This window comes from Mytilus edulis, chromosome 4 (genome assembly GCF_963676685.1).
Source record: "Mytilus edulis chromosome 4, xbMytEdul2.2, whole genome shotgun sequence".
Lineage (NCBI taxonomy): Eukaryota > Metazoa > Mollusca > Bivalvia > Mytilida > Mytilidae > Mytilus > Mytilus edulis.
This window is the reverse complement of record NC_092347.1, coordinates 8,990,019-9,005,157: the sequence shown is the minus strand read 5'-3', so window position 1 is coordinate 9,005,157 and position 15,139 is coordinate 8,990,019. Positions and strand designations below refer to the sequence as shown.

The following is a 15,139-nucleotide window of genomic DNA, read 5'->3' as shown; positions in this document are numbered from 1 at the left end:
GCAACATCCAAACAATTGAATGCAAATTCTTTTTGACCATTGACGAAAACAGGTTCTGCCCATCCCTCAAAAGATAGTAAATAAAATATAATTCAGACCTTGTGAAGTCATCGATGGTCGCTCAAAATACTACCTATTACACTGTTACACAAAAGAGGCAGAAAATACCAAAGGGGCAATAAAAAATTCATATTTCAAAGAAATACCAACAAAGTAATGGCAAGATATAAAACAGAAGGGAACGACAAACACTTTCTGCATGACAATTAACGACTGAACAACAAAAACCTCAAAGGATCGGAATCTAAAATGAAGTCTGTTTTTTATATGCTAATAGGGTTAATCTTAATTTATTAAAATAAATTTTATTTCAAAATTATCATTACAAAACAACTTGATCAATGTTAAAACAAAGTAAAGTCATGTCACATGAGTTTACAATAATAAAGTCAAACAACATATTCAGAATGGAAATAATAGGTTTTAAAACATATAAGTAAACGTTATTATAATTTTGTACCGTACTAGTTTTGCGGTCGTCTTCAACAATAACATTCCAGAATAGTTCTTAAAATAAAAGTAAAAAAGACCACACAAGTCACTAATACTGTAAGATTTATTAATCTAAATTTATTCTGCTGTATTGCTCAAGTTGATAATATTGTTACGTGATTGAAATTATTTTGAAGATTTTCATTTTATATTCATGGGGTTGCCATATTCTAAAAGCGAAAGGACGGCTTTTTTAATAAGCAAGCTGTAAAAAGCAATATTTTACAGTCTTTTCCTCTGACAATCCATTTTAGGAAAAAGATATAGTTGATGCCATTTTGTTTTTCTGGCTGAATTATTTCTGAGAAATGATATTACAATGTATTTTGATATTCTTTATTTAACATGTTGGTGTTTTTGCATCCTTAACTGTTTTTTCTAAAATACATTCTGAACTTTTGGTAATATCTGTATGTTTAATAACGATGTATCCATTTATGACGAGTAAGAACGCGTAATCAATTACGATTGATATTCGGAATAACCATTGTATTACAATTCTACAGTGTATGCCAATTGGCTCAAATATAAAAACTGTTCAGTTGTTGAGTTATGAGTAGCATTGATGGTAACTATGATATATGGCGATGTTTGTCATTAACCAATATTATAAGGGAAGCTCATTAATCTAAAAGGATGTTTCAATGTTTTACACCAACAGTCCAGAAATCGCAACTGGTCTTTTACATGCTTTAAAGCGTTTAAATACTGAATTTATGGTTTCAATAATCTTTTTGGTTTATTACGGTCGTAGAATTCAACTGTTTGGAAGCTTAAGGTCTTAAACAGGACTTCTTTCTGATTTGTATTAAATAGTTTCAACAAATCTCATTTATTTTATACACTACATTTGTGTGAAGAGACATGGATTGTCGAAATGCGCATCTGGTGCAAGAAAGTTGGTACCGTTAATTTTATTATAAGAGTGACGGCCCAGTTTGATGATGACCGAATTATTTTTCAATTGAAAACACGACGAATACAACTACAAGAGCAAGGACTATTTACCCGTGCGTGGAGCATATCAGTTTACATCCGATTTCGGATGAAATTTGTGTTGTATTTTTCATATTTTAAATATATATTTGTGGACTGTTGTCGTTTTCCTTTATTCGGAAAGCTTAAGGTCTTTTACATTTCGAATTTTTCATTTGACTGGAAGTTTCATTTCCTATTTTTGTTCATGTAAATGTCCGAGATTAACACCTTTCGCAAAGTTTATAGACATAATTATGGTTAGTAGAGGACAACGAATTCGAATAACTGGAATAGATCTATCAAGCTAAATATCGAAAATATTATAATCATTTTATTATTAAAAGTGAACTTTATTTTTTTATGAATATCGTTATTAATTTTACAATCTTACTAAGCATAATTATTACAAATTAAAATTATGGATTTATAATATATTTATGAGAACTATTGCATTACTATGAAATGCGTAATAAGAATATCGTGTATTTTTAGTTTTACTGAATATGTTGTACACAATAGTGTTTAAAATCAGTAAAATATAAAATCTAAGTGGTCATAGTTCAGCAATACGGAAGGTTCTTACTTTTTCCACTAAAAAAATGAATAAACTCAAAGTAACTAGATCACTGCATTCTTAAACTGATAACATCTGTATGCTTGCTTTAAATTAGGCAATCGCGGTTTCATTCTAACGATTATCATTCATAACATTTATCTAAGATGAAATTCCAAAATATCTTTCGATAAGGACAGTAAAGGTTTTCATTCCGCTTTTTTTTTATGTGCAACGAACGCTCGAATGACGTTCAATTATATGATAATCGATTAGAAAACACAATTATTTTGAAGAAATGATAACAACTGGAATAAAAAGTTAAATCCAAAAAATACTGAACTCCGACGAAAAATTCAAAACGGAAAGTCCCTAACTATTAAGATTCCCAAAAATAGGTGATTGACTTACTGTTGAAACCAGACATCAATTAAAACGTTATTATAATAATACAAAATTAACTAACTTACATAAAATCAGCTTTCATACGCTTAATAATGGTATCATCTTAATTAATCTGTTAACTTAAATTCTTTAGTGCACTATTAAAAGTTTCAATTAATACTTTGTCAAACGCGAGAATGAAAAAATAGCATTTAACCAGATATTTTAAACAGTGTACCTATTCACTGATAATAATGCCATCGTCTTATCATCTTTAACATTTTAGATTAATTTGCATTAGGTAAAAAAAACAAGCATTTTGTAAAAACATCTTTTTCAGGGGAATTTTTTTTCAATGACCGATATATTCATTTCGGTTGACAACTTCTGGCAATTGAAATGGATTGCCAAATTCTATCAACAAAGATGCACAATGATATAGACAAATCATATACAGAAATATCTCCATAATAATCAGATTGAATTTTGTTTCAACCACATTTTAATCATTCTGACAATACGTTTGGTCTTTTTCATTAGTATATATCAGATCAAAAGATTATATATATTACTGTCTCGACAGACAAATACAAATTATTTCATTGCATTGCCAAACACTTGATTGTTTGTCTTAAACATTTGCAATAATTGCTGTATGAATACAAATAGTGTTGAAGTCTAGTTTTTATGGCACATCAATGTCACATCTCATCCATCATATATTGGATCCTGCATTTAAGTAATTTAATCATCGTCCAGAGTGCTATCACATCATCTCTATTTAAAGCCTTTCTGGAATGCATTTATCTTATTACATACCACAGAATTTATAACTCGGCCTTTAATGTCCTCTCGGCCTTTAATGTCCTGAGCACAAACACCACTGGAGAAAAGGCACATAGGTTTGTTAAGGAATCTATTTTGTCCGTCTCTATTACTATCAGCTATTACACGACACAAATACACAAATACATGTAATTAAAACAACATGTATTGAATTAAATGCTGCACTATTTGAATTTTTGTCGTCTGATTTGTTTTCAGAAACCTTTTCTGTACCTAAAATATATATATAAAAAGTAAGAATTATCTGTTAGTGTAAATTCTAGAGATTGGTCTATTTAATGTATCTGCTAGTCGATTTGATATGTGTATGTCAATTTTAAAGATTTATGAAATATTCACGGTAAAATTAAACATATAAATTTCAGATGACAGTTTTTAAGTTTGAATAAAGCTGTTGGCATTGTTTATTTGTACCGACGAAAAATCTGGAAACATCAGCTACTGTGGCAATCGAAGTTTAAAATAAGGCATTTCAAACATGTGTAACTGAACCTGTTGGTGACCCTCTGCTGTTGTTTTTTATTTGGTCGGGTTGTTGTCTCTTTGACACATTCCCCATTTCCATTCTCAATTTTACATTCCAGTATATTTGTGTCATTCATATTATTTTTACTTCAACTTTAAAAATGTATTGATTATATGCATTTCGTTATTTTCTTGTTGTTGTCTTTTGTTACATATTTCTAGAAAATGACAACTTTTTTTTATTTTCAAATCATTAGTTATTACATTTTGCAAGTTTAATGGTTTGAGTCGTTGTTTTCCAAATACTCGAAATATCCATTACGTACGTTCAGTTAATATTTGTGAAAATGACAGCACTCAAGACATACAATACTCCGACTGAGTTTAACATTAATTATTTTTCTGTAAATGATGGACCGAATACTTATAATTCATTATTTTTCAAAGCAGGAAAGGGAACAGAAGTATTGAAATACATTTTTTTTAAATACAAAATTAATGTAGGAAATTAACCTTTCGTTAGTGTTTTATATAAAATCATAAGTACAAATATATGATACCGCATTAGTTTGTATTCAATTCTTTCCATGAGTATTACATGAGTGTTGTCATTTTCACAAATTAAAAACAAATATCACTTACCATATCTTTTTGTTTTGTTCGGTACCCCATCTGAAATGATATCGTGTATCTTATTCAAATGCTGTTTACATTGTTCACAATTTTAAATGAAATTAATTACAAATACAATGATTCACATATTTTATATTTGTGTGTGCATTGTAAAAGTCGCAATAATATTAAAAGATGTTTTGAATGTGCGTCACTAAGAAAAACAACAACAAAAATGTATGCAGCACTTCAACAATAATAAACTAGTGCCTATATCATACATCAATTTGTATACAAAAACTGTAGTATTTGAACGTTTACATCATTGTTGTTATATCTATAACTGTTTGGATATTTATAGTAAATAACGTTTAAAACTGTCGAAATAGATAACTACAATGTACACGAGATATGTTTTGTCTTATGTAAGTCTGACTGTACTATTATATTCAAATGCGAAGTGGATGGAAATATCGACCAAATAAATATTATTAACGACAATTTCAAAACAAAGTGCATACATTCGGATTCAACATACATGTATAAATATACAAAGCGAATACAAATACATTGAAAGGGAAGATTTACAAACAATAGCGTTTAAAACCAAAGAGTTTATGCACCAAGCATGTGTTTCCTTACCTCTGTAGTACAAATCATTATATCGAGTTGTTTTTCCTGCTAAAAAAAGTATCATTCATTCATTCCATTGTTTTAAACTTTTCATATACAAATGTATATAAATAACATTTATCAATCAATCTGTAAGTCTACATGTACACTGATCAGGTACTAAATCAACTCCAATTATATAGGAACTAAAAAGTAAGGTATGGACAAGTACAATTTTTGAGAAAGTGTCCAAGGCCATACTGTGTGAATCCAAGATAGCTGGGTAACTTGAACGAGAAGACAAACAGTCTACAAAATAGAACTAAAGACTGCGCACCACGAATCTCACAAATAAACGGGGTTAAGCAAATCCTTCTCCACAAGTAGCATTCGTATTCATACAATATACAATTAGTTGAAACTGATAGATATGCTGTGTGTCCTTGAAGAAACATGATTCAACGAGCATTGTTTTACACAAGACGATGGTGAATCAGTGCTCCGGCACTTAACAAAAATAATTCTTTAAGGAGACCATTTACCGAACAAATTTACGGATCTCTTTGGGTTTAAATGTCAATTTATTCACACAATTGATTCAGTTATTTTTAACATGAAAATGTGTAGATGCTACGTTTTAATGTATAAAAACACTATCCAACAACTCAAAATAAGCTTACAATATGTGTTTAAGCACCCAGAATATTTCTATATACATTTGTAGTTCTTATATTAACAACTTTTTCGAAGATGTTTTAATTATTTGTTTGTAAATAGCAAAAATATGTGAATACAAGAAATAAACTTACTATCTAAAATGCTAACTGGAAAACTTGAAGCTTCGTTTTCAGAACTTCGACAAACATACATTCCTCGGTCATCTAATGTGCTTTTTTCAATAATAAGTTCACTAATCAACATCCTTCCAGGAACGTCTTGTATTCGTTTGTAAATTTTTAACCTTCCGCCCCATTGTTGATCATTTTGGTCTATGATATTACCATTGTGAAACCAGTCAATATCGTCTGGTGCACGAAATAACCCAGTAGCATTACACGTTAAGTTAACCTTCTGATGAAGATCTAAATAGGCTGTCCCTGTTAAACTTATTCCTGAAAAAAATGTGCTTTATTATGGCATATTTTTTCATCAATCATTTCTTACATGTATTTTGAAAATTAATAACAGAAATAGTACACATGAATAAAAACTACAATAGTATACATAGGATTATATATCAATGGATTATTTCTTACTTGAATAACACATTGGTAGAATTGGGTATAAAATTATTATCAAAATATTATTATGTTGTGTTTCCGTTTAGCAGAACACTTTAAAATCTCTTGAGGGCCCATATGTGGATTATTGCAAGAAAAAACTTCATGTCTCAATATATCCACAAACTCAGTTTCGAGTGGCAGTAGTTATTCAAACCCCGAATTTAGTCAAATACCTATTGAATTTATTGTTGATTTTTTTCCCTAGTTTTTGATATGATTAAAATATTTGACACTGGATTTTGTAGATACAACAATCATTCTAAACTTTATCTCTCAAGTTTGCATAATTAAGTATATTTACCTGGTCTTTTGTCTTTGGGTTGTGCTGCAATAAAAGTTAAACTATATATTGTTAAACAATTATTTTATTATTAGACATTCCAACAAGACTCCAGCAACAGTATGAATAAAACATATGTTAATCAGAAATACAGTGAAACAAGAACCAACCGACACGAACTGCATTAGCTATTCTCAGAATTACCAAGATAAATGAAAGTGACAAAACGCAGTATGATGCAGATTTTAAATAAGTATCCATTTAAAAACAGAATACTGATAAACAAAAGCATACATGTATGAACAAATAATATGTTCGAGTTTTAAACATCAGCAGGAAAGACTGACAATGCTCAAATAGGTAAAATTCCGGGAAAAGACATATTCGGATTTATAGCTGCATTGGTATTATTTGAACCTTAAATGGAAATCTGCTTAAATTTTTGCAAAAGACCTACATGTATCACGGACTATTGAAGATCAATGGGTGTTGTATGAGGTAGAATAGTTTACCATGTATTGAAGGAAAAATATAAGAAATCCGACCATCTGGCTCAAATTCCTATACTTAATTACCTAGTAAGTACATCCCTAGACATACAGCCTTTCACAATACACAAGTGTCTATATAGTACAATGTATGTAAAGCGCAAAAGCGCCATGTGCCTAGTAAATGTAACGTTGTAAATGCATTCAACAAAGATTTCAAATGTTATTTATAAAGGAAAGCTGATTTCTTCCTCGAAAGACTTAGTGATGCAACAATTTCAAACTTTTATTTTTAGAGAAAAGCATATTGGTGCAAGCAGTTTCAGAGAAAAAAAAATGTTCAACAACTTTACAAACATGAATGAGATTTAGCTACCTGTAATATACCTTTCTGTTTAATTAGAATGATTGTTTTGATGAGCATCCACTGTTGTTATGATAACTTCTTACACCTATTCCTCGAATGTCAACATAGTTTTACAGGTAAATTGTCGGTAGATCAAAGAATGTTGGCATTCAAGGAATAAACCACTTTATTTTTTGCTTTATTACTTCTGTGCAGGTTTCATAAAAAAACATGAAAACAGACGCAATGGTTGAGCATCAGTTTAACGTACAATAATAATATTGCTGTCTCTTTTTCATTTTTTTCCATCGAATCATCCTGTTTGTAGCTACCAAATTATATATATAGCATCAAGTAGTCCAATTATAAACAACAGTTTTATTTAATAAATACTGTAAACAAAAGTGTTAATAAAATAAAACTGGGGAAAGTTTGATTTGGTCGGGGACGCGTTGGTTTTGTCAATTCTTAGCCCATACAACATTTGATATCGCGTATGTTTTAATTAATTTTCACATGGTCAAAGATTCTACTTTCAGTTTTAAAATTCGTACACCACCTCTATTATAGTGCGTTACTCTTTTGTCTTTTAATGGTTACTTTGTCTATGTAATACTTAATGGAGTTTACAACCTTGCAACATACAATTCACTACTTTTCTCCATTCTATATAATAATAGTATTTTAATGAGATGCAATGTTCGCCGAAGAGTTAGCTAGTATAACAGGTATCGGCTGAAAATGAAATTTGATGTTCTTTAACTTACCTAACACTCTAAGATATACATATCGTCTATTACTTTGTGTTGATGATATTTGACATTCGTATGTATTTGTATGTCTTGGTTTAGCTCGTTTGATTACCAAGTCCCAACTTTCGTCTGTTTTATTAATTACACTATAAAGAACGCTGATATCTTTATCAGTTGTCCATGGTTCTGTACCAATAGTTAATGGCCATCTTTTACGTACAAGACGCCATTGAACCTGTAACGAGAAAAGAAAATTGGAAAGGAATAAAGAACATTTATCTCATGTAAAACAATTGCATTTGTTTAACTAATATAGATACACAAGAAATTTCAATAAATGGCATACATGTATGCAACAATTATGGATGTCAAAACTGTTCGATGTTTCGAATTGCATTCATTTATGCTCATTATTGTATCGGACTAAAGCTCCATATATAATGATCATTTATGATCTTTGTGTTGAAAGCTATAGGATATACAGATTTGATGTTTGAAAACATCGTGACGCTAATCAGAAACTGTCACGATAAATCGAAATGAATGAGAAATTGTGGTAAAACAACAGAAACACGTTGACGCGACTTAAACAAAGAATTGTAACCAAATAAAAATTACTGCACGAATCAAAACATGACAGTACAGGACAGGACATTAAACACAATTAAAAAAATCGAACAGAAATGAAACGACGAACAAATACAATCAATACATAAAAAGAAAAAGATAAAAAATAAAAATAAAAATAAAAATGAAAATAAAAATGAAAATAAAGAAATAATGGCATTGCAATCTTTCAAAAAAAGGTTAATCAATGTGTATTTTTGTTTAAAAAATTGCCGCATGGTACAAAAATGTAATTGATGTCGTGGTTGCACCTGATAAACTTCAAAGTTATACATTACAATTATACACCGTGTGATTGTACTTAGTACATGTACTACATACATGCGATTTGGTAATTACGCGACGGTGATAACTTTAGACTGGTCTAGTAACCTACTTCTATCATTATACAATTACATTATATAAATCATGTCATGGTTAAGATCGTCTTTCACTCTTTGTTATATAAGTTCCGATTAGGGTATTTATATATTTTTTTATGGAAAACCATACTATAATTCGGTACGTATTTTTTTCTAATAGATGCTCAATGTCTCATGGTTTATCCCAAACTAATTGTTTAATTTGATTGTCCTACATTGCAATACAACACATGTAGATTGGTGTAAGATATTGCATTACATAAAAGGAAATTAATCGACAAAGTAATAAGATTAAGGTACTAATTTCAGTGCGCTTGACAATTGGTTTCAAAATTCAGTCAAACCATTTATGAAGGTCACATGAAATATAGCCTTTTAAAGCTGGCAAGGTTTCATATTCAGAACAAAACGCCATACATAAATGATAACAAATACTTACATCCTTTGTCCTTCTGTTTCTGACTGTACATTTTAAAATGACCTTTTCATTACTATGGACGGTAATATTTGTTGCATCTGGAAGTATTTCTGGTGCTGTTGGTCTATAGACATATCTTCTGTAATGCCTACCTGTAAGTATAAAAATGACAATTTATACGTTGTATACTTTTAAACTGTAAAGCAAGTCACATGAGGTTGTAAACTACTTAAAAAAATATAAGCGTTCCGCGGCCACTTGAAAGTAATATCAAAAGTGTACCATTGAAAAGCTTTCGATAATACGGGTTACCTTCATATCAGAATATCAATCACCTCATCCAATCAAAAATTCGGACTCAATTAACAGAAATCACACTATCAAACGTAAAACAGTCGAAAGTAAAAACAAAATGTAAATTTCTACACTAAGCAACAAAACTGACAAAAAGTCCTTTGCCATTTATACATTGACGAAATTTCAGACGTTTACATAGGTAGCTGTTTAACCTGAGCAAACTGGTATATTTTCAAGTTACACGTGTACATACATGTACATCGTTCTTCAGTGTTATGTGAATTTTTTTCAGTTTTCAAATCCTAGTTCATGTGCAAGTACATAAAAAGGTATCACTAAAAGTCAAGGACCGTAAACAGATTACATTAAGGATGTTTGCTCTTCTTCTTTTTGAATTTTCGCCAGATTTTCGGAATCCTCTGGTTTTATCCATGTATAAACTTTAAAAAAAAAAAATGCCCACTAACCCCTAATTTTCTTTTCATATTTTTATAACATATAATTTAAAAAGCCATATTTAAAAATCTTATGAAATCCTTGTTATTTTTCATAGTTTTTTAAACAAAAAAGGTGCCAATGTAAAGTGAAAGAAAAATCTAGAGAGAATTATTTCCCGCCAAATTTTCAACGGCTTATATCTCGAAATCAAGCACACGGACCGTCCATTTTTTTCTGCTTTTTTTGTTTCTTTATTGATATACTTTCAATTTATAACAGTCTGTTAAAAAGCTTGTTATTTTTAAACAGAGTAGCGAACATCCTTAAGGACAATACCCGACTCCTCAGGAAAAACAGACGCAAAAACCACAACAACCACAATAAACACCATATGGTGCCGATAAACTGACTAAAAAAAGACACAATGTTTCATGCGCGTATCCGTCCTAGACTGAAACTTATACATCACAATGCATAATGCATTAAATGCTGCAATCAAGTTGATTTAATCACAATTTCATAAAGATTCAGAATGTAGCTTGTAGCTTGTAAAACAAAAATTAATTTGATGTTTATCGACGGGTATTATGTTTAAATATTGCCAACGGAAAAGATTTCAATGGATTCTTATTGTATTTCAATGCTGAACGATTATGAAAGTGTTACGTAAAGCAAAGCAATAATTAACCAAAGTCATAGAAAATAATCATTACTTTATGAAGCCGCTCAACATATATCAATTTTCAAAATACTTGTCTTTACTCCCTCGAGAAACAATATGACGCCATTGTTATACGAAGATTGGTTTAGGTTTCCGGTGGATGATGAATTTTACTTTTATCCCAGAATAATGCTTAAATTCCATTAGTTTAACTATACTGCATTATTGTATTAACAGAGATCTGGGTGTTGATATAGGTTTTTTTACTATTCATTGTATATCGTTACGAGTAGTTGATGTACAGATATATTCAAATTGAAAGTAACACAGATTTATTGACAACTAAAATGTTATTTTGAACTTTAAATATTAAAACAACAGGAAGCCATGAAAAACCATGATATGTCAACAATACCAATGCCAGTCTAATGGCCGAATAGAAAGACGACAAAAAGTACAAACAACAGCCTGTAGAACTCAACATAGAAAAGAAAAAAAGTTAGCAAAGGGGACCCGACAAAAGGGTATACAGGTATTTCCCCGCTTGGAAAGCAAAATTTAGTTTTGAGTCGCGTTCAATGATCATCAATTTGAACGTTGACCGTTGTCTTATATAAATTGATCCAGGTAGTTGTTCTTTTTTATTGCGTACGTTGAAATTGCCATCAACAATAATTTTCATGACTTTTACATAGTATTTGTATCAACACTTCATTGCGGTCGTTTTAAGATTTAAATAGCAAATGTAAATATGCATTGTGATTATGTCTTGTACATGTAGGTTTAAAGCCTCGGTCACACCCTACCGGATAGCACGAATGGACGCCTAACGGATGAAAATAAAAGTTTTCCGTTGACAAATTTGTTATCCGTTGGGAGTCCGTTGATGTACTGACCGAATAAAACGGACGTGTAACGAATGCATAACGGACACACACCGGATATGCAACGTGCGAGAAAGGGAAACGTACCGGACAAAACGGATGTCGAACGTACATCCAACGGACGAGTAGCGCATAAAACGGACAATTAACGGAAACGTACCGGATAAAACGGATGAACAAGATATGCGGAAAAATTAAAGGCGACAATAAGAAAACATGTAAATCGCTTAATATATTCAAAATGTTTCTGTGTAACTGGTTTTGGTTTGTTCTTCAAAATGCCGTCAAAGCGCAGGGTCTGGCCTGAATAAGAGCTGATTGATTGTGAAGACGTGCCCTTACTCTAAGATCGATTATGAATAATACGAATTCATGAAATCTGACATACCAATAATTGGCATTTCTCGAAATTTTCAATTGGCATTTGTCCGTTTCAGATCCGTTCATCATCCATTGTATCCGTTATACGTCCGGTAGAAGTCTGTTTCACATTCGTTCAACATCCGATTTATCTGTTAAACGTCTGGTAGAAGTCCATTGGTGAATTTATCTTTCAGACCTCCAACGGATGTATAACGGACACGTAACGGGTACATAACGGAAACGAAACGGACGAGTACCGTACAAAAAGGACGCCTACCGGACGTTCAACGGACATTTCATCTGTTGGACGTCCGTTCAAAGTTTTGAACATGCTCAAAAATGTCCACCGGACAGAACGGACGTCGACGGATAAAACGTACGCTAAACGGACATGCAACGGATATGGACGGACGTCTAACGGATAAGAACGGACGTCTAACGGACATAAACGGATTGAAAAAAAGTTATCCGTTAGGAATCCGTTCGACCTATCCGTTAAGGTGTGACCGAGGCTAACATGGTCAACTTATTTTTGGTCTCTGATGGTCATCCAACGGACTTCTACCGGACGTTTAACGAATACAACGGATGTTTAACGAATGTGAAACGGACTTCTACCGGACGTATAACGAATAAAACGAATGATGAACTGATCTGAAACGGATAAATGCCAATTGAAAATTTCGCGTCAGGAATGCCAATTATTGGTATGTCACATTTCTTGAGGTTTATGAATTCTTGTTATTCATAATCGATCTTAGAGTAAGGGCACGTCTTTACTGTCATTCAGCTCTTATTCAGGCCAGACACTACCCTTTGGTGGCATTTTGAAGAACAAACCAAAACCAGTTACACAGACACTTTTTGAATATTTATGCGATTTACATGTATTATTATTGTCGCCTTAACTTTTTCCGTATATCTTGCTCGTCCGTTTTATCCGGTACTCTCCCGTTCGGTGTTCATTTTATGCAGTACTTGTCCGTTGGATGTACGTTACACATCCGTGCTGTCCAGTAAGCTTTCGTTTCTCGTACGTTGCATATCCGGTGTGTGTTAGTTATGCATTCGTGATGCATCCGTTTTATTTGGTCAGTACATCAACAGACTCCCAACGGATAACAATTTTGTCAATGGACAACTTTCATTTTCATCCATTAGGCGTCCGTTTGTGCTATCTGGTAAGGTGTGACCGAGGCTTCAAGAGTAGTTGATGTACAGATATATTCAAATGGAAAGTTAACACATATTTATTGACAACTAAAATGTTATTTTGAACTTTAAATATTAAAACAACAGGAAGCCATGAAAAACAATGATATGTCAACAATACCAATGCCAGTCTAATTGCCGAATAGAAAGACGACAAAAAGTACAAACAACAGCCTGTACAAAGAACAGCCTGTAGAACTTAACATAGAAAAGAAAAAAAGTGAGCCAAAGGAACCCGACAAAAAATGGTCTATCTTAGGTGCTCCGGTAAACAGATATTTCCCCTCGTGGAAAGCAAAATTTGGTGTTTAGTCGCGTTCAAAAATTATTAACTGGTGAAAAAGTGGAAGTAATTGTGGTTACGACAGTTGTAACATATTCCTGGTCACAGATATTCCGAAACGGCACAGAAATCATGATTGAGTGCATCGAATTTTAGAAGAGATGATATAAAATTTATCATGAGGAACCCGTGCATCAATAGTTAACCTTCAAACAATTTTGTTAACAAAGTTTTAGAAATTTCTTAAACTTAATTCCTGTCTTTATGAAAGTGCCCGAAGGAGAAGGTACATTCCAGTAGAGAGATACTCAAATACCTCAGTTTCTTATTCCCATCTTGTAAAGAGAGTTGCTATAAGAGGAACAAGTTGTTTAAGTTTTGTCAATAATTCGCTTAATAACTGCAATTCTACTGACGCTCTCTGCGCTATGAGACCCTTGCAGATTTTGCAGAACTGCTATTATAATTTTTTGACACCTAAATAGACAATAAATATGTCCAATGGGAATATGAGCAACCTAAGCCCAAACAATAAGTTCTTCTAGACAAGCTATTCTTATTGATTTTATTTAACTTATCGTTTGACTGTATGTTGTCTTATTAAAATTGATGCAGGTATAATATTTGTTTCTTTTTCATTGCGTACGTTGGAATTGCCATCAATAATAATTGTCATGACTTTTACATAAAGTACTGGTATAAACATTTCATTGCGGTCATATTAAGAATTTAATAGTTAATGTAATATGCATTGCGATTATGTCTTGTACATGTAGGTGTCAACATGGTTAACTTCATTTCGGTCTCTGATGTCCATCCGACATGCCTGAGTATTAATTAACGTACAGTTGAAATATATTATGAACCATTTAATGCGCTAATAATATTCACTCATTGAACATTTCCTTTACCACAAATTTAATCAGATTATCATATCTAGATGGAGGAATGATAAGATGAAAAACTGGTGCGGATAATTTTTTTTAAAGAATTGATTAGTTTTGTATCATGAACAAAAGATAAAATTTTGTAACCGATTATTTTGTCGACTCGATTATTACATAACTGAAATGCTCAAAAGTTTATAAACTGCTATTTCTGTTTTAGTGGTTACGTAAACAATTCCCAAAGGTATCTCATTAATGAAATCATTTACCGTCTCTTAAAGTCTGTTGTTTCTCTAATTGTGAAAAATGGAAGATCACAGAAAAATCAACACACTTTGAAATTTCAAGTACCAATTTTTAGATAACGTCGCCGTCGAAGATCTTATTTTGCGGTTGTGTATGTTATGCAGAACAATTCAATGAACTTGATAACATGAAGTTAATTTGGTCTTCATCTTAACGACAAAGCAGATATCTCCGTTTGAGATTTTTCCAAATTAATATATATGATTTGAACTAGCTTTTAGTGACTGTGGGTACTCTTATGTCAGTTTAT

At 31.7% G+C, this 15,139-nt stretch overlaps 1 protein-coding gene across 2 annotated transcripts in view; it reads right to left on the bottom strand.

The window, feature by feature from the left end:
• Window positions 1-348: 348 nt before the first annotated feature.
• The window catches only part of LOC139518891 (zwei Ig domain protein zig-8-like), a 59,032-nt gene continuing 44,241 nt past the window's right edge, over window positions 349-15,139 (bottom strand). The window contains exons 3-9 of one of the 2 annotated variants that reach the window (XM_071310565.1): window positions 9,580-9,710; window positions 8,167-8,386; window positions 6,587-6,610; window positions 5,812-6,114; window positions 5,033-5,071; window positions 4,421-4,450; window positions 349-3,526 (exon numbers count right to left, since the gene is read on the bottom strand). In XM_071310565.1, coding sequence (XP_071166666.1) covers window positions 3,408-3,526; window positions 4,421-4,450; window positions 5,033-5,071; window positions 5,812-6,114; window positions 6,587-6,610; window positions 8,167-8,386; window positions 9,580-9,710 — 866 coding nt within the window. In that variant the 3' untranslated portion in view covers window positions 349-3,407. The remainder of the gene's footprint in view (window positions 3,527-4,420; window positions 4,451-5,032; window positions 5,072-5,811; window positions 6,115-6,586; window positions 6,611-8,166; window positions 8,387-9,579; window positions 9,711-15,139) is intronic. The other variant, XM_071310566.1, reaches the window with a different exon arrangement.